The sequence below is a fragment of the Zymoseptoria tritici genome, chromosome 2 (genome assembly GCF_000219625.1).
Source record: "Zymoseptoria tritici IPO323 chromosome 2, whole genome shotgun sequence".
Lineage (NCBI taxonomy): Eukaryota > Fungi > Ascomycota > Dothideomycetes > Mycosphaerellales > Mycosphaerellaceae > Zymoseptoria > Zymoseptoria tritici.
This window is the reverse complement of record NC_018217.1, coordinates 650,864-668,258: the sequence shown is the minus strand read 5'-3', so window position 1 is coordinate 668,258 and position 17,395 is coordinate 650,864. Positions and strand designations below refer to the sequence as shown.

The 17,395-nt window shown below is 54.2% G+C and overlaps 8 protein-coding genes across 8 annotated transcripts; 3 read left to right on the top strand and 5 right to left on the bottom strand.

The window, feature by feature from the left end:
* Window positions 1-49: 49 nt before the first annotated feature.
* On the bottom strand, window positions 50-2,391 carry MYCGRDRAFT_67878 (uncharacterized protein; the record flags this gene model as incomplete). The annotated part of the gene is made up of 10 exons (XM_003854734.1): window positions 50-390; window positions 443-551; window positions 603-668; window positions 723-873; window positions 932-1,091; window positions 1,142-1,526; window positions 1,583-1,665; window positions 1,727-1,908; window positions 1,968-2,296; window positions 2,359-2,391. 9 exons carry the CDS (start codon window positions 2,012-2,014, stop codon window positions 50-52), a joined length of 1,524 nt encoding a protein of 507 aa, XP_003854782.1.
* Window positions 2,300-4,235, bottom strand: MYCGRDRAFT_67873 (uncharacterized protein; the record flags this gene model as incomplete). The annotated part of the gene is made up of 3 exons (XM_003854733.1): window positions 2,300-3,810; window positions 3,926-3,951; window positions 4,003-4,235. 3 exons carry the CDS (start codon window positions 4,152-4,154, stop codon window positions 2,300-2,302), a joined length of 1,689 nt encoding a protein of 562 aa, XP_003854781.1.
* A 155-nt stretch (window positions 4,236-4,390) lies between these two features.
* On the top strand, window positions 4,391-5,995 carry MYCGRDRAFT_37135 (uncharacterized protein; the record flags this gene model as incomplete). The annotated part of the gene is made up of 5 exons (XM_003855696.1): window positions 4,391-4,504; window positions 4,561-4,704; window positions 4,758-4,896; window positions 4,947-5,162; window positions 5,214-5,995. 5 exons carry the CDS (start codon window positions 4,391-4,393, stop codon window positions 5,993-5,995), a joined length of 1,395 nt encoding a protein of 464 aa, XP_003855744.1.
* A 149-nt stretch (window positions 5,996-6,144) lies between these two features.
* Window positions 6,145-7,160, bottom strand: MYCGRDRAFT_54793 (uncharacterized protein; the record flags this gene model as incomplete). The annotated part of the gene is made up of 1 exon (XM_003854732.1): window positions 6,145-7,160. A coding segment is annotated over one exon (969 nt), but the record flags the coding sequence as incomplete, so codon positions are not given.
* A 198-nt stretch (window positions 7,161-7,358) lies between these two features.
* Window positions 7,359-8,276, top strand: MYCGRDRAFT_67867 (40S ribosomal protein S16; the record flags this gene model as incomplete). Its single annotated transcript, XM_003855697.1, has 3 exons — window positions 7,359-7,588; window positions 7,777-7,862; window positions 7,948-8,276. The coding sequence occupies 3 exons, from the start codon at window positions 7,408-7,410 to the stop codon at window positions 8,110-8,112; spliced, it is 432 nt and encodes a 143-aa protein (XP_003855745.1).
* Window positions 8,277-8,368: 92 nt separating this feature from the next.
* Window positions 8,369-9,358, bottom strand: MYCGRDRAFT_35819 (uncharacterized protein; the record flags this gene model as incomplete). Its single annotated transcript, XM_003854731.1, has 1 exon — window positions 8,369-9,358. The coding sequence occupies one exon, from the start codon at window positions 9,356-9,358 to the stop codon at window positions 8,369-8,371; it is 990 nt and encodes a 329-aa protein (XP_003854779.1).
* An 848-nt stretch (window positions 9,359-10,206) lies between these two features.
* Window positions 10,207-11,487, top strand: MYCGRDRAFT_90458 (uncharacterized protein; the record flags this gene model as incomplete). The annotated part of the gene is made up of 5 exons (XM_003855698.1): window positions 10,207-10,272; window positions 10,330-10,502; window positions 10,554-10,687; window positions 11,279-11,404; window positions 11,474-11,487. 5 exons carry the CDS (start codon window positions 10,207-10,209, stop codon window positions 11,485-11,487), a joined length of 513 nt encoding a protein of 170 aa, XP_003855746.1.
* A 2,154-nt stretch (window positions 11,488-13,641) lies between these two features.
* Window positions 13,642-15,568, bottom strand: MgCON7 (transcription factor; the record flags this gene model as incomplete). The annotated part of the gene is made up of 4 exons (XM_003854730.1): window positions 13,642-14,158; window positions 14,336-14,537; window positions 14,592-14,815; window positions 14,897-15,568. 4 exons carry the CDS (start codon window positions 15,213-15,215, stop codon window positions 13,818-13,820), a joined length of 1,086 nt encoding a protein of 361 aa, XP_003854778.1.
* Window positions 15,569-17,395: the final 1,827 nt, after the last annotated feature.

Sequence of the window (17,395 nt, the reverse complement as noted above, 5' to 3'; positions counted from 1 at the left end):
TCGGACCCGAAGCCATTGCCCAGAAACCCGTCTCCATCTGCGACGAAAGTCAGTACGCCTCTTTCGACTCCAGCAATGCGCAGCTTACCTTGGTTGCATGAATGAAGATCTTCACCAACTCCTCAATCCGGTATGGAGACTGCCTCGACGCATGCTTCTCGATCAGATCACAACCCTTTTTGACAGCCGTTGCATATTCTTCGGCGACGTAGTTGTTGATCCAAGTGAGGTATCTGTTGGGAGTGCTGGGTGGCGTCGTCTTCTGAAGCTCTTTCAGTCGTCGTGCAATCACGCTATAGCCGAGCAGACACGGCAGCAAGCTGACTTGCAGCGCCAACCAGTCCTCCGATTGTCCAATGTCGAGCACGTAGCGTGAGTACGCCGTACACGCTGGATGATTGATCAGTCTTTGTGTCCATTCGACGAGGCGCCCTTGTCATACCTTGACTCTCCTCGCACTGGTCCATGTACTGCTGCGTCAACCCGAACTCTTTGCATTCGCTGATGTGAAGGTTGATCTCGTGGCGAATGTGCGTAACGAGCTGGGCAGCCTGTTTCAACGTTAGCTTTGGTGCTGTACCGTGGACAAGGCGAACACTCACACCGGCGATATCTTCAATGTTCTTCGTCTTGTAGCCAGCCAGAGCGTTGGCTCTCGCGAAATGAATCTTCGATCAGTCAGCAGTGTTCTCGAAGCCCGTGGCAGCGTGACGAGGACTGACCAGATAGAGGTAGTCTTGGATCATGTAGTCCTTGAACAACTCTGTCGACAAAGTTCCGTCTCCCATCTTCTCGACAAAGTCGTGGTGTGTAAATGCATGCCATGCTGGCTGCACATCGGATCGATCAAGGATGTAATCCACGAAGCCGCCTCTGCAGAATGTCAGTCACTATGACGAAAAAGCTTTAGGAAGTGATAGACCAAGCTCACGGTACGAATGGCATGATCTGTAGTGAATGGAAATGGTTGATCGGTCCAGAACCTTGCCCCAGCTGAACAGCTGATTTGATGCCAGCGTCGACATATCTGCTTGCTGCCTTTACAGCTTGCTTCATGTCCAGACCAAGGGCAAGGTTGCAGGCGAGTGCAGCTAAATGGCATTAGTACTGCTGAGCAGCATTTCGATGGACTCGTACTCACAGGCTAATGAGCATCCGGTGCCATGGGTGTGTCGTGACTTCTGATACGGAAACTCGATCATCTCTGCTGACTTGCCATCGAAGAGGACGTTCACCACAATCTGCTTCTCTTCCTCTGTCCGAGCCACTGAGTGGTCAGACGTGAGAGGAAGATGGCCTCCCTTCAGAAGGACATATCTCGGACCCAATGCATGCACTGCAGCTGCGAGACCCTTCAAGTCGTTCAAGTTCTGTACTTCCACGGAAGGTCGACCGCTCTTGCGAAGCATCAGAACCGCCTCGGGAATGTTGGGAGTGCAGATGGTAGAGACAGGGAGCAGTTGGCTGCAAAGTGTTGAAACAGCTTCCTCTGGAAGGAGCTCCGATCCACTCGTTGAGACCATGACCTTGTGTGTGTTAGTGACGGCGAGCAATAAGAAAAGAGTGAACTAAGTCGACGCACAGGATCAATAACACTGAGGCCGATCTTGTGGCGTCGAATGGAATCAGCGACAACTTGAACGGTCTGTGCCGAAGCGAGCATGCCTTTTGAGTGCTTAGTGCTGTCATTCTGGAACATTGCAAGTCTGCAAGCAAAGTCCAATACCTGTCTTGAGAACATCTACTCCTATGTCGTCGATGCAGACATCGATCTGCTGTTGAACAAATGTGGAGGGAACATCGTGCATGCCGTGGACGCCTTGCGTGTTCTGCGCCGTCAAAGCGGCCGTCGCAGTCATAGCATAGCAACCATGGGCCGCTATAACTTTTTGATCTGCCTCCAGCCCGCTGCAAAATAATGATCAGTCAGTTGCAGAATATGTCATGCGGATAATGCTGATACTCACGCGCCACCCGAACTGTCAGATCCTGCAACGACCAGAATCCGCTTCATCGTCAACTGTGTAATCACCAAACCTCAGTGTGAAGTTGTGCTTGTTGATGTATTTCCATCGGTTTGTCACAAACGATGGCTGACGTCATCAAAGCTGCCTCAGGTTTTCCAGAGACTTTTCGCGTAGCACGAAGGATGGAGCAAGCAGATAGCCGATGGTGTCTCAATGTCGGTGAGTGGCGTGGATGGCACAGTTCCGGACATGCTAGCATGGTTGGGCCATGTTGTCCAAGAACGATCAGTCTGAATCTTCATCCGAATCGAAATCGAAGGCGTTCGGATCTATCATTCAAGGTGGTTAGCCCAAGTTTCGCCTGTATGCTTCGCAGTGAAGAGCAACATACCTCTGAGCAACTGGTATTCGAATCTACCGTCCAGCTTGGTTGCCATGACATCCCTAATGAGCTCTTGACTATCCTCTGAGATGGGCGCATCTGGATCCGCGTTCTCAATGGAGAGCAAAATGCCACGGACTCCATCTCCCAGTCGATCGATGAAGTCCAAGATACCGTTCTCAGTGAACTTCGATATGCCGCTGAACGTGACAGTCCTCAGATTCTGCAACTTTGCCACACTCGGCCAGATGGCGTCAGTGACCGCATAGCCGCCAACATAAAGATCCTCGAGATTCGAGAGATGGTCCGTGAGCAGTTGGATATGCTCGTCAGTGAAGTAGTCAGAAATACGGGTCAGGCTGAGCTCCCGAAGGTCCCCCAGTGCGCAGACAGAATTGACCAAAGTCTCAATATCATCTCTTGTCGGTGGATCCGGGTCAGCTCTCAGCAGAAGACTGCTTAGAGTTCGCTGATTGCGAAGTGCCTGGTGGAACTCGGGATGATTCTGCACGACATACATTGCGCCTTCAATAGGAGCATTGATTTGCAGCTTCTCCAGCTGCACCTCGCTATTCAATAGCACAGGAAGGAGGAGATCTGGTGCTGACACGATGTTTGTGAAGCTCACGTCTTTCAGGTTGTTGCAGCTCTTCAGCCATCCAAGAATATCGAGGTATACGTCGTTCTCGGTGGCCTTGAGGTCCGGTGAAGCCATGGCAGAGGAGAGTGCAAGGATTTCAACTGCCGTACAATTCTGTAGCAGTCCGAGAGCCTGGATTCCAGCAGCATCGAGTCCCAACTTCAACGAGCGCAAGCTTTTGCCGTGCCGATTGAGTGCCAAACATGTCTCTGGTCCGATGCGACAATTGCTAATGGTCTCGAAGTAAATCAGACTGTTCTCCGGCATCTCGCTGATGAAGGCGGCGAGAGTGTGATCAGCATCCTCGTTGGACGCATGATAAATTCGCAAGGTATCTAGGTTGCGACAGTGAGTAAGGAGGAGATTTCTGACCGTTTCGTTGGCCAGTGCCTTCCCATCTCCGAAATCTAGCGATCTGAGATGAGAGAGGTGGGGAGTCCAGTTCAACAGTGCCGTCGATAGGATGTCCGCGTTCGCAGACTCGGAGAGCTCCTCGAGCAAGGGCGCATGCTGGACGATTCGATCTCCAATGGCAGTGACAATTTTCTTCGTATCCAAACGAGTGTGCCGATTCTTGCCACGGATGTGCTGAACATGATGGAACTGTTGAAGCTCGCCGCTGAAGAATTCCTTCGCGATTTTGCCACGGAAGCGATCATCTTCGAGCAGGTCACTGAGATCGAGCAGATCCAAGAACCTCAAATGTCGGCAGTACGGGAAAACAGTCTTCCCAAATGTCGAAAGAATAATGGTTCTCCACATTATCGACCATCGTTGTGTAGTCTGCTCTTGGTCTGCTAGAGACAGGCGATCGTCGCCGCCTGCAAAGCAAAGCGTATAAGGTCAGCGGGTGTCGCAGACAGTGTAGAATGGACGGCAGTCTGGCGTCCGAGACAGTCTTGGACAACGGAGGCCTTCTGCACTTCAGTTTCTTACCCTTGACCGGTGCTTCATGGCTTATCCTAATCACAGTCAGCCGACATGTCTAGCAATTTCAACGAGGAGCAACGAACCTGTAAAGCGCGTTCACCGCGCCAGAGCTTGCTAGGTGCTTGCTGCTCACCACACAGTTATACAATGTTGTGAAGTCAAGCCGGTCTGACAGCTCTGTCGCGAGCAGGTGCAGAAGGTCCGCTGGTAGTGCTGGAACCCCAGCCGATGACATGGTCGATGTTTCGCAGCTCGAGGTGCCGGTCTGTCAATCCTACGCGCTTCTGATCAGGTAGGATGTGGTAAAATATGAAAGTTGTTGATGATGACATCTATAGAAGTGGTTGACTTCCATTGACGACTCCGCACCCGAACTTGCATCCAACGCGCCAAGGACGCGTCTACTTCACAACATCGAAGATCGAGTTCAAGGGCATCAGTCTACCATGCGAACCACGGCCTTCAAGCATCATGGCCGTGCTGGAGTTTTCGCTCACTCCTGAAGCGACTGGCCGGATTTACGAGCTACTGGTCTGCCTGGCAAAATTTGGCGACAATGTCTCCATCGAGGCGAGAGGCGAGAAGGTATGATAGCCAACAGCAGACTTGACGTACTTCGAAGCCGGCTAACAAACCTACAGCTGACCCTCACGGCGTTGAATCTATCGAGGACGGCATATGCTTCATTCGCGCTAGATGCCCGAGCATTCTTCATCCACTACAAATTCGACTCACAAAGCAAGACCAGCGGAGGCGACCGCTTCACCTGCCAGCTCTTCAACAAGGTCAGCAGTCACCATGCGAAGGACAGGGCGCGCGAGATTCTGACGATGACCAGGCACTTCAATCGGTTTTTAAAGGCCGGACGACTGACGTTCGTGGACGAGAGACTACCGTGGAGAGGTGCGACGTGAGCATCCAAGATCAGCCGGACAAGACTGAATGTCGACTCATCGTGAAGATGCTCTCCAGACATGGTATAGTCTTTCTGATTCACGGAGACGGTTTTCGTACTGATGATACGCAGGACTCACAAAGACGTATCGGTTGACCTACGAGTCGGTAGAGGTCATGCATGCGCTCTTCGATCGCAACACGGCCACCCAAGGATGGAAGATCTCCTCCCGTATTCTGCGAGAGTACGTTGAATACTTCGGACCCAAGACAGAGCAGCTAGACCTTCTCGCAAAAGACGGCAAGGCTGTCTTCACCAGTTTCACGGAAAAGGTCCTTGAAGGGAATGGTCAGTACATCGGTCTTCTCACACAATGCCTAATCCTAAATCATTCGACAGAAACTCTCAAGCAGCCTCTCGAAACGGCCATTTCCATTCACACCGAGGATTTTGAGGACTTTCACATGCAGGAGAACATGCACATTGTGATCAGCGTCAAGGATTTCCGTGCAATCGTCACCCACGCAGAGACCTTGAAAGGTCCCATCTCAGCATACTTCTCGTATCCTACTCGACCGCTGCAGTTCAGCTATCAGAACGCAGGCATTCACTGCGAGTTTACCTTGATGACCACTGGCGATGGGCGAGGGTTCACCGCAACACCGACTCCAAGATTCGTGTCGACGAGGAGTTCCTCACAGCAGCCATCCCTAGCTCCTGTAAACGGCACTGCGAAGTCGCTATCCAACATGCCTCCACCAGCCCGGCCAAACGCTATCAAGCCATTAGGAAGTCTGTCTCAGCGGCCTTCGTTCAGAGAGAGCGCGCAGGCAACTTCCGCCGCAGCGTCTGATCCGGATCCTGAAAGTCTCTTCATCCCCGAGGCGGGCCAGGACGATGATCAGAGATGGGACCCTCCAAGCTTTGACCAGAATGAGGAAGAAGAGATGCTCGGCTGGGACGCTAGCAACGACCAGCTCAATGCCAGTGCGCGACCGACCTTGAAGGATATCGCCGGGTCCAGGAAGGCAACGCAGAATATTTCTCAACAGCAGCACCCCAGTCAAGACGGCTTGGAGCCGACACAGCGTCTATCCCAGGTAGGCGAAGAGGATTTTGCTGGCGGAGTTCAAGAACTGACCTTCGCAGTTGAATGGCCTCTTCGATTGAGCGCAGATTGAGTGTGCTGCGACCATCCTCACCCAGTACCGTCTCCTTCATCAACAACCACAAAGCTGGTCGCGCAGCCCGAGAATAGCGCCACGGCTCGACGAGGCAACTCGATCTCATTCCATCGTCCTTTCACGTCGCCGTTTGGTCCGGTGGGTTTGCCGCAATTGCCATGCTCGCCCCATCCCCAGGCTAACACCTGTCCAGCTTCTGTGAGACCAAGGCAATGCTCACTACCAGCGGCTATGGCCTGCAATGGTGGAAGGTTAGGTGGTGGAAGCTGACCATGGTCATCTCTTCCCCATGCAACGACTTCACCCGTCTGCAGAAGGACGAAGATGCTTCCCCAAGATGCCGCGACCTCTTTCCACCCTGGCACTGCGGCTGCAGCATTTGCTCTGACACCAAAACGATCATTGCCGCTAGGTCCAAGAACTGCTATCTCCCCAGTTGAAGGACTCCCGAAAATGCAGGTGAAGTCTTTACCACAGACAGCATCAATAGCGAAGAATCCAAGATCGTCCAATTTTCTCGGCGTCCAGACATTCTCACTTGGTCTGCCGAGCTGTCCTTTACGACCCTTGCCCCAACCCCATACCTCACCGTTCGACAAGACGGCTACCACATGCGCCATGCATGCTGATAGTCGCACAACGCTCCTCCCAGGAGGTGGGAAACTCGGGATTGTTTCGGCTTGCAGGGCAGAGAACCTCCCGTGTCCAAGTCCGAGCTCGCCAGAGTTGCCTGTACCGCTGACCATCACGGCGCCTGTGGAAGTCACGACGAACGTGGCACTCCAAGTGGCTGCAAGCAAGCCCGCTGCACCAGTATTGAAGATAGCCCGCATTGATGGGTTTAGACGGTCAGTGGCCTTTTCGCTGGTAGTGATACATCGACCGTCCTCGTTCTCTCCCGTGCTCGCGAGCTCATCGTGGTTGAGACATACGATGGTATGGTTTCCTCCGCAAGCGACATATAGGGCGCCTGTGATAGAGTTTCCATCGTTCCGAAGAACTTCTGCAGGTCGGGAGACATCTTCCATATGTCCTATGCCTAGCTGACCAGAGCCATTCGAGCCAAAAGCATAGAGTCTGCCGCGAGGTCTGACGTGCTGTTGGACCGTGGACATGTTACATTCGAACTGTGCAGATTAAGGCGGTGAAGTGCAATGGATCATCAAGCCATGGTCGCCGATTTCCATAATAGTACATGCACTTCATCCGCCCGCTCAATGTGAAGTTGGAGAGGTTGGCCGGAAAAAGCTCGGCACGTGTTGCGCTTTCGCTCTTTCCTCGCCAAGCCCACGGACCGGAATTTCCTCTGACATTGACTAAGCCGCACACTTTGAACTTCGAGAAGTCCATCCGCGACGACGACAATCTACTAACCCTCCCACCGAGTCGACACCGCACAACCACCCAACATGTCGACCACACAGAGCGTCCAGTGCTTTGGCAAGAAGAAGACCGCCACCGCTGTCGCCCACTGCAAGCAGGGCAAGGGTCTGATCAAGGTCAACGGAAAGCCTCTCTCGCTCGTCGAGCCACAAATTCTCCGCTTCAAGGTCTACGAGCCAGTTCTCATCCTCGGCCTCGACAAATTCGGTACGTTGCGATGAATGGAGAGGAGGGAATGGATGCATAGTTGGAATGGGCAAGATGAAGGAACAATTGCATGAGGATTGGCATTTGGAGGTGCATTTGGGAAATAGATGGACGTGCGCTGAAGGGATTGGAGAGGAGAAGTGCTGTGACGCTATACATTAGGACATTTGCTAATTTCTGACTTGCAGCCGATGTCGACATCCGCGTTCGCGTCCGTGGTGGTGGTCACACCTCGCAGGTCTACGCTATCCGTCAGGCTATCGCCAAGAGCATCGTACGTCTACATCGAACACCTGGACGAGTCCACGAAAGCGCATCGCGCGGAATCCACGAATATCGGCACTAACAATCACGAACAGATCGCCTACTACCAGAAGTACATCGACGAGCACTCCAAGAACCAGCTGAAGCAGGCTCTCGTCGCCTACGACCGTACCCTCCTCGTTGCCGACAACAGACGATGCGAGCCAAAGAAGTTCGGCGGTCCCGGTGCGCGTGCCAGATACCAGAAGTCCTACAGATAAACGGCAAAACGACAAAAGCGATGGAGCTGGAGTGTGTTCTGGGTTGCAGCATGGCTTTGGGCGCTTGTGGAGACGCAGCTACATGGGCGCTGTGTTGCGCAAGTGGATAGCAATTGCGTCGGGCTCTATGGTTTGAGCTAGGCAAATCGAAGATTCTCTCGTGCAAGAAGTCCATTTTCCAGGTCATGTCTGGGATCTACCTGGGTACGCCTGACGCCTCGCTTGTATAACATGACAAAGGTCCGAGTGAGTCCCTTCAATCGGCACCACCACTGGCATCACTATCTTCTTCTTCCTCCACACGGGTCGAACCATTGCTTCTTCGCGCAGCAGTGCCGTTGATCGACCTTCGCCCTCCATTGCTCTTTGCTGCCTTCTCGCCAACAGGCGGAGGATCCCTCCACGCCGTTTCGCACGCCGGGCATTTCTCACTGTCCCTCTGTGTTCGGAACATGTTCCTCACGCAGGCGTTGTGGACGCGGGCATTGCACGGAAGATTCGGACAGCGTTGACCGACCGTAACGATGTCACGACAAGCTGCGCAGAACTTGATCCTCACGTGCGTGCCTCCCTCCTCCTCGTCATCGTCCTCATCATCCTCCTCCTCTTGCTCGTTGTACATGTCCACCAGCCAACCCCTCAGCTCCATCAATGCCCGCGGTGTCAGGCTGTAGTAACCACTCTCGCTCAACTCAAACCACCCTTCTTCCACCATGGTCTCCAGCGCCTTTTGAGCCTGCGTCATAGTGAGACCCTGCGCGGCTTGTGTCTGGGTCTGCGACTCTCTCCGCTGCGACTCGTTCGCTTTTGCCAGTTTCAACGCCTGCAAGCTTGTGATGGCCATGACTTCGGCGCGTTGGGTATTAAAGGTTTCAAACATCGCGTCCAGCACTCTCTTGACGAATGCTATCTCGTCAGCAGAGTGCATCGTCGACATCTGCGTAAGGGCATCGCTCGTGGTGTTGACGAAAGCATAGACCCGCTCTTTGCTTGTCTGGTGTTGCAGGTTGCGGATTTCGAAGTCGAATGGCGAAATAGCGTCGTTGACGGTGTTGACATAGACCTTGAAATCCACCTCTGTGATGTCGCCGGGCTGTGTTGGGCGGTCGGGTTTCTCACTCGTTTCAATGGCTGCGATCAAGGGCTTCGCTTCGTCAAAGGTGATGACCTGACGGGACGTGAGGGCTTGCAGAAATGCCTTGTGCTTGTGCCCGTACACGGTGCGATCGTCGGGCTCTTCGGACATGGCGAAGGGAGTCGCCGGTGAGAAGGCGTGGTTATCGTTGTGTCACTGTCACAGCATGCTGTGGTTGTTCAATCTCGAAGAGCAGGGTTCGCGTGGTAGGTAGACGCGTGTAGCGGGGACGAGATTGGCGGGACAGCAGCAAGGGCTGAGGTACCTCATACTTCACACCAATATAGCATGTCTGCTAACTTACCTCTGCGACTATCGAGCATGCGTTGTAAATGTACGTGTACGCTTACCCGTGAGAGCATGTCCTGCGAACTTGTCTTGTACGCCGAATAGCACGGTCCTGTACGCTTATTTGTACGCCCACGACCACGTTGTTCTCCACACTCCCTCCGACTTCACCTCTCGAAACACCAACCTCCCACGAGCCGTTGCACACCGCTTATCCATCGTGTAGCAGTCCACGGCGTCCTGGCAATGGATGCATGGGCCAGGTCTCATCCGAGATCTTCGGACTCGCCGGATTCGGATATTCCATCAAAGACCTCAGCCCAGATCGTGGGCGGCTCCTTGTGTTACGGCATGCGTGGACTGCATCGAGTACCACCCGGCCATGCGTCTGTAGGCGCGATCAATCGCCGTTCTCTTCTTCATTTCCGCATCCGAGAGTGAGGAGCCGACGTCCACTCTGGTGTAGGAAAGTGATCTTGCCCCTCTTATTGTGAAGTCGAGTCCCCGAAGATGCGCAATCAAGAGCAATTCAGATCTCATTCACCCGCCCACCACTTCAAAATAAGTATCCAGCCCCGCTATTCTTTCTTCCTTTGTGTCTTTTCTTCTTCACCAGAATTCCAATGAAGACATACCACCACACTTTGCAAAATCACAAGAGCACAGCAACCATGGCGATCCATCTCCCGGATCTCCGTCACGACAACGTATCACTGTACTTGGTACCAGTGTTCTGGGTAAGCTATCATGCACCCTTCCGCAACCTCTTGTCACCTCCCTGACATTCTCACCAGGCCATCTCAGTCGCACCGCGCTTCTGGTCCTCAACCGCCTACCAGACCAAGACAAAGGAGAAGTGGGACAGTCGTGCGCCGCGCGACTTCGTGAAAGCTATCGAAGACAACCGTGTCCTCGATGTTGCCGCCAAAGGTCGTCTGCGCCGCGCAGAAGCCGCGGTAGCCAATAGGTCAGTCTTCGAGACTACTTTGCTGGCGAGGTACTGACACACCTTCCGCAGCTTTGAGAACTTCGGTCCCTTCGCCGCCGCCGTGGCCGCCGGTAGCGCCGCGAAACTCGATCCGGCCGTGCTCAACTTCCTCAGCATCGCATACCTGCTCACGAGAATCGCCTTCATTTACCTCTACATCCACAGTGAGACTGCTGGAGTCGCCAAGGTTCGTACATGCGCATACATGGGAGGAATGGGACTGCTCTTCACAATCTTCGTGATGGCCGGTGCTGCGTTCAAGAACGTCTAAGGTGCTTGGGATATGCATTGAGGTGCGCCTTCGTGTGTTCGAGGTGGGAGGGATGGATTGTGTTTGATGCGGGAGTACGAGGTCTGTCTTGGTCGGTTATACCCCTGTTACGTTGATTCTTGTGTGCTTGCTCGAGACGAATCGAGGTTCGGGCATCGGAGGAGCTTCAGTCGGGTTGGGGCGAGCAGCACATATCAAAAGAAATCCGCTCGAAAAGCTTGCAACAATACTGTCTCTTCTTGTCGGCGTGCTGAGTTGGCACTTGCTTGAGTGACGGACGTCTGAAAGGCAGCAGCACACTGTTCAATGGAAGGCGGACAGCACCAGCCGTGCAGTTCAACTTGTTGTTCGGGCCGCAGACGTAATGAGACGACGAGAAAAGCAGACTCGCACTTTGCATCGTGAACGAGGGTCATCGTGCATGAGGGCTGCCTCTCGACTGACCATGAGTCTCGAAGACCAGTGCTCTCCCTCCTCTGAACAGCTGCGCACACGTACGCCAGATTCGATCCAACCAGCACAATACAGCACGATTGGTGGGCATGGCATGGACATTCCATCGTCGCTCCTCGCTCACCTGCGATGCACATGACCATGCGCATGCATTCCAGTGCGTACGCATTGGTTCGATAATTTCGGACGAGGGAAAGACGTCGATGCGAGCTCCGACATCCACCAGGAGGCGGACCGTGAGTTCGCCGAGATCTTTCTGCGCAAATCCTTGTGCACAATAATACGTTCGCTCAAGGGGCGACTCCTAGCCGTCGGAAGACGAGTGGAGGCATATCCCGACATCCCACGTACATCGCCACAACCTGCCGGGAAAAGCGAGCATCCGTCATACGACTTCTCCCAGGACCAGGACAAGGGAGGGCGAGAGACATTTGCTTCGTCACGACCAGGTCCCATGTGCGCTGATGACATCGAGATGCTCGCTCAGCTCGCTTACATGCTTTGCAAGGAGCGATGTGATGGTACAGACTGCAACCTGGAACAGCGCTTACTGTCGAAAAGTCAATCGATGCCCTTTTGAGGCATGTATCGACGGATTCTCGAGCTCATTGGCCCGGGAAGCGTTCCAACGGCGGGCACCAATTCATGCTTTGCGGACAGGACCTGTACAATGGTGACAGCAGGCGGATGCATCGGAGCCGAAGCCGGAGTCGCATGCTCTAGGGTGTGTTTGGAGTCTATCGCGCGTCGGCCAGGTATACAGATCGCAAGGTTCTTTTGGTCGGTGGCACCTCCGATCGCCTGATGTTGAGCTGGCCATGACCATGTCTGCCGCTGCGAGAGTGGCGAGACGATGACATGATTTCAGCAGACGAGCTCTGCAGAGTCTTGAGCGGTCCTTCCATGCTCCTGTCGGAACTGCGTATCGAAGTCGCTCAAAGTACCAGACATACAGAGCAGTGTGAGCGGGCTTGCGGAGACGTAAGCGTCGATGGCGGCTGGCGATTAGAAGTGCTGTCCCAGATCGCTCTCGAAGCAGGCATTGTACCCGGGAACGTGATCTTAAAAACAGCCACGCAGACGAAGCATCCGTAGAACCATGCAAGAGAAGACGCAGACTGCCGGGTGGCCCTGGAAAAAGGTGGTGCTACTCATGGTTTCGCGGGTCTCGGCGGTGAGTTCAGGCCACATTCGTCGGATAGATGACCTGATGACGCTGCAGGAACGCAAGTAAGATCACTAGCGAGCGATGTTCGTGCTAGCGTCGCAGGCTTCTCGTGGGGAGCATAGCGTAGCCGCCGGTGTAACTCAGTAAGTACAGCGATGCCTTTTCTTCGACTAGATCTCCCGTCGCGTTTGGTGTCAGTCCACGAGCTACAGCATGCTTTGCAAGCGTGGCAAGCGGCAACCACGACAGTGCAAGTCGCTGCCCTAGAAGGCGACTCGCGCTGTGCACATGTGGACTGGGGTGGCCTTTGAGTTGCCGTTAGACTGACCGGGTTGTCGAGCGTGGGGGAGGAGTGCGGAATCGCCTCCGTAAGTCGTCAGAGCTCTCTGTCGATGGTGAAATATGCCGGTCGGTGAGGAGGGGGTGACGATATACGAAGTGAGCGATTCGCATTCCAATTGGGAAAGAGATGCGGCAAGAGACGAGACCGCACCTCCAGATTCTTCAATGTAGAAATCCTGCTATCCCATCGTAGACGAAACGTTGGCTTTCGCGCTTAAAGCAATATGCCACCACAATTAAGCGCTGGCCTCACACGCCAACTCACTAATGCCGAAAAGTCGTTCGCAGCTAAAATCATCCGCCGTCAGCCTTCAGCGCTTGCTTAGCAGATAACGGGCGCAAGTAGAATGTACTATAGTACCCGGCGTGCCGGAAACTCCACGCCATTGCTTCGATGCTGCTACTGTGGTGCGACCAAGGCAGTGTACTTCGCTTCCTAAGTTCCTTCCCGCGAATCAAGCATATAAAGGCACATCTCGCTTTTACCACCCGACTCTACGGTTCCTGGAACGAGGCTAAGAGAAAGCCCATTACATTCATGGCCATTGGCCGTACCGTCGTTTGTGGTAGCCCAGAATAATGCTAATTGAACCTCACGATCAACATCACACAATTTTGTACTCACGACAGATGATGGACAAGGCAAAACTTTCCTATTGTCTTCTCCCAAGGTAATCCAAGACGATTGATTAGGATGCTCCCACGATATCGAATGCTTCAATACGTTGTAGGGTGTCTGCACTGTCTCCATTCTCTCCTCACGTCCTTGACAGGACAAATCAAAAGATGAGCCGTCCCCTTCAACTCATCCCCACAAGCGGAAAACGCCGCCGAATGCTGAAGTCATCGATAGCTGCCGCCGAACCGTGACCCTCGGAGCGTGTCGCTGTTCATTAGACGGCCGGAGCCGTGGTCGTAGGCACGCCTTGGATCATGCAAATGCAAGTAATGTACACCGCAAGAACTCCATCCCTCTTCTTCGTGCTTCATACGAATGTCCGGCACATTGATGGTGTCATGTTGACTTCGTGGTGCGGGCGGAATGCGTGCGCCGCGCTCACTATTGCTGCTGTTGGTATGGCATGCCGCCTTGTCCGTATGGGCTTTGAGGATATCCTTGCGCGCCGTAACCGTATTGTTGTGCGCCGTCAACCTGCTGCGGCTGAGCGTACTGACCTGGCTGGCCGCTGGCAGGTTGGTAGCCAATTGGAGGAAGCTGAGGTCCACCCATCGACGGTGCCATCATGTGCGGCTGACCGTACTGGCCTGGTTGTCCTTGAGGCTGAGATGTGTCCTGACCGGATCGTTGAGCTTCTTGACGCTGGCGCTCCTCCTCGGCCTTGCGCGAATTCTCCTCCTCCTTTTTCTTCGCTTTCCATTCTTTGCGGATCTCTTTGAACTCTGCGAGAAACAATAATTAGCGTCGTTGCGAATGCAGGGCAGATCAAATGGTGGTGAAGGTGGGGAGCCGCTAGCGCGAAACGCCGCTTTGACAGGTCGCACGCGCCAGTGTATCAACAACGCGTGGACAGCGAGGCTTAAACCAACGTCGGAAATCGCAAATGCAAGACAACATACCTTCTGGTGTTCGTTTTGTGCCGTGCGACTGCATGGTCACATGGGCGTTCAGGTGATTGAGTGTACCATACGCCTTCTCACAACCATTCCAACCACACTTGTACATGCGCTCGATTTCCTCATAGCGTCTTCGAGGTCGCTTGTGCTGCTGTGCGCCTGGGATGGGCACGAAAGAGTAAACCGTTGACAACGGATGTCCACCCTGTGTCACGTTAGGATAATACATTCCTGGTTGCGCACCGACGAATGAACCCACCGCCGGTGGCCTCGGGATCGCATGAGCGACCATGTTGGGCGCGGCTCCACCTGTCGTCGCAGGCGAGTGATAGCCCATCTGTTGTGGGTATTGTCCAGCCCATTCTGGGCGGCCATAGGATGTCATGGGCTGAGCGCTATATTGCGGCATCTCATGTTGTGGAGGGTAGGGCGAGTAGTTGTGTGGTGGAGGATAAGTCGGGCTCGACTGAGCGATTGAAGGATCTATTGGAACATCTGCGTCAGACTTTGCGTTGATCGACGCGTGGCCGTTTGTTTGCTGGCCATCGGAGGATGGGGACGGACTTGACGTTTGCGCCATGTTGCTGGCCTGTGTGCCTGCAGGAAAGCGTTGCGGCTGCTGAACGTATTCAGGAAAGCTGCCCGATCGCGCCGACTGAGGATGATAGCCTGACTCGGGCGTTGCAGACGCTGAGTAATTCGGCTTGAAGTCTTGCCCGGGCTGGTAATGCACGGCAGGTTGTTGTTCTGGCGCGTCGTATGGTGAGCTCAAGCCTGACTGTGAATGAACAGACTGTCTACCATCCATATGCGAGGCAAGGATCGCGCTTAGAGATGTGTCGATGGTTTGGCTGGCGTGGGCGTGGGAGGGAGCGGTTGGCATGTAGCGTTCGAAGCAGCGCGGTGTCTAAGAAGTAGTTCCCGAGTGAAGGGAACGCCGGCAGAAACAGTCCGATTTAGGAATTCGACAGCTCCTCGGTCCAGAATTCGTGCAGAGGCGAGCTAGAGGCAGGCGCAAGGACCACGGAAACCCAAGTGGATACTCGAATGTCTCGAAGGCTCAAGCTTTTGACGAGGCCGAACTTTCGGCGTGCTGCGGTAGTCTAGACGTTATCGGCAAGCGTGAATCCGGTGAGCGTTGTGGGAAGGAGTAGCGCCGGAGACGAAGGCAAGTGGCCGATCTGCCGGTAGTCGCAAGTGTGCGCTAGGAAAGGCGCGCAGCGGGAGACTTGGGTGAGCTCGAGTTGAGAAGGCGAACCAGGGTGACAGCGCCACGTCTACGGGGTCTGACGCAGGTTTAAAGGAACCGCTGGCTCGAGAAAAAACGTCGAGGGGCACCTGGCTCGAGATGCTGGTGGGGACCGTGAATATTCGGTTGCAAGGGTCGGCAACGCACTCGATTAGAGTTTCGCAGTACCGCTGGAAAAGGAGTAATCACAAAGACGCACAGACGCCCGTCGTCGTTCTGTTTCTTGGCGAGATGAACGCTGCGTCACGAGCAGCAAATGACGGTCGAGCGGCAGAACTGGGCGATTGCGTGGGAGAACCTGGGAAGGCGTGTGCGTGATCGAGCTGGAAATGGCCGCGGTTGATTCCCGTGACCGCTGGCTCCTGCGCACGGACCTGGGAATATCCTGCAGTTTTGTTTTTCCTCCTCCGACGTGCGATTTGTAAAAACGGCGGCCGGCTCTGCCTCTAGCCTGGCATGCGACTTGCGAGGGTGTCTCGTCTCGTGTGCGGCGCTAGAATCTGCAGTGACGGACAAGGTTTGCTGGCACGCGCGGGCGAAGACGACTTTGATGTTGATCGCAGGCGCAAGTTCTCGCGATTTTCGTGGCGAAGAGTTTGCGATGGCGAATTTCGCGCTGCGGGCGGCAGGCTGCGATTCTCCCGTATGTCTGCGCGTGTGTGGTGCGACGAGTCGTGGACAGCGGCGATTTGAGGTATGATGAGCAAATCACAGGCGAGAACCTCGTGCGCGGCGGAGCAGTAGTGGCCTTTGATCGGATGGCTGGTGCTAGTCGGAAGGTGGTAAAGCGCGATGAAAGTCGCGGAAGAGAAAGCGGGAGAAGGAGGAGATCCAGAGGGACAAAAGTCTTGTCTGTCTTTGACTTTTGGCAATACTCGGCTCCACCAAGCAAGAGGACTCAGTCTCCACCCCACCGCCAGGTTCATCTCGCCAGCGGCAATCTGACCGTGACCACACTGCCGCACTGCAACCGATAGTATACCCCACATGTGGTATCCCATCCCAATTTACGCCGAAGTCTGATATACAACAATCACGACAGATGGGCATGGCGTTGTGGATGACACTCTTTCTTCTCTTCACGGTAGCCTAGCGCAGTAGCATCAAGTCATGGTCATCATGTTCATCTAGTAGTGTACTGGTTGATTTAAAGTATAGCGCAGTACGGGAGGCCTAGCGATAACAACTATTACTACACCTCATCCCACGTTTCTTGACAGCCTGTCACTTCAATTTGAACCACGTCCGCGCCCGCCTTCCTCGTCCATGTCGGACCGGCCGTGAGACACTTGCAGGGCTCGAAACCTCGAGATCCATAGAATACGGACTTGGAATCACGAGGTGACATGCCTTCTGCAGCATCCCAAGCATGCTCACAGGACAAGGGTGTGGTACGGCCAATGATGAACGCGGCTGGCCCACCTACAGCAATACCGACATTTTCGCGCTCGTTCCCATTGCACGGCTGGAATGAGGGCTTCGGTGGGGTATCAAGTACACGAATCGACGCATGACTTGCGAAGTTTTCTCCGCTTCAGCAAAGACCTCATCATTCCTTCACTTGCGATCCGCACACCTTCCACTCCCAGCAAGATCTCCCGATGGCGCGACTCAATTGCTTATCCCGTGGTTCTGCAGTCGACCCTCGCCCTGGTCGTGATGATGCATATTGATGACACCCGGTGGAGGAAACAGCGTGGGTGTGGTTGACACATGTCTTGTCGCATCCCAGCATATGTGGCGCACAGGCGTCAGGCAGAAATGCGGTACAGAATGGAAGTCCCAAGAGGGTCACCCGAACCAGGCAGACCTTG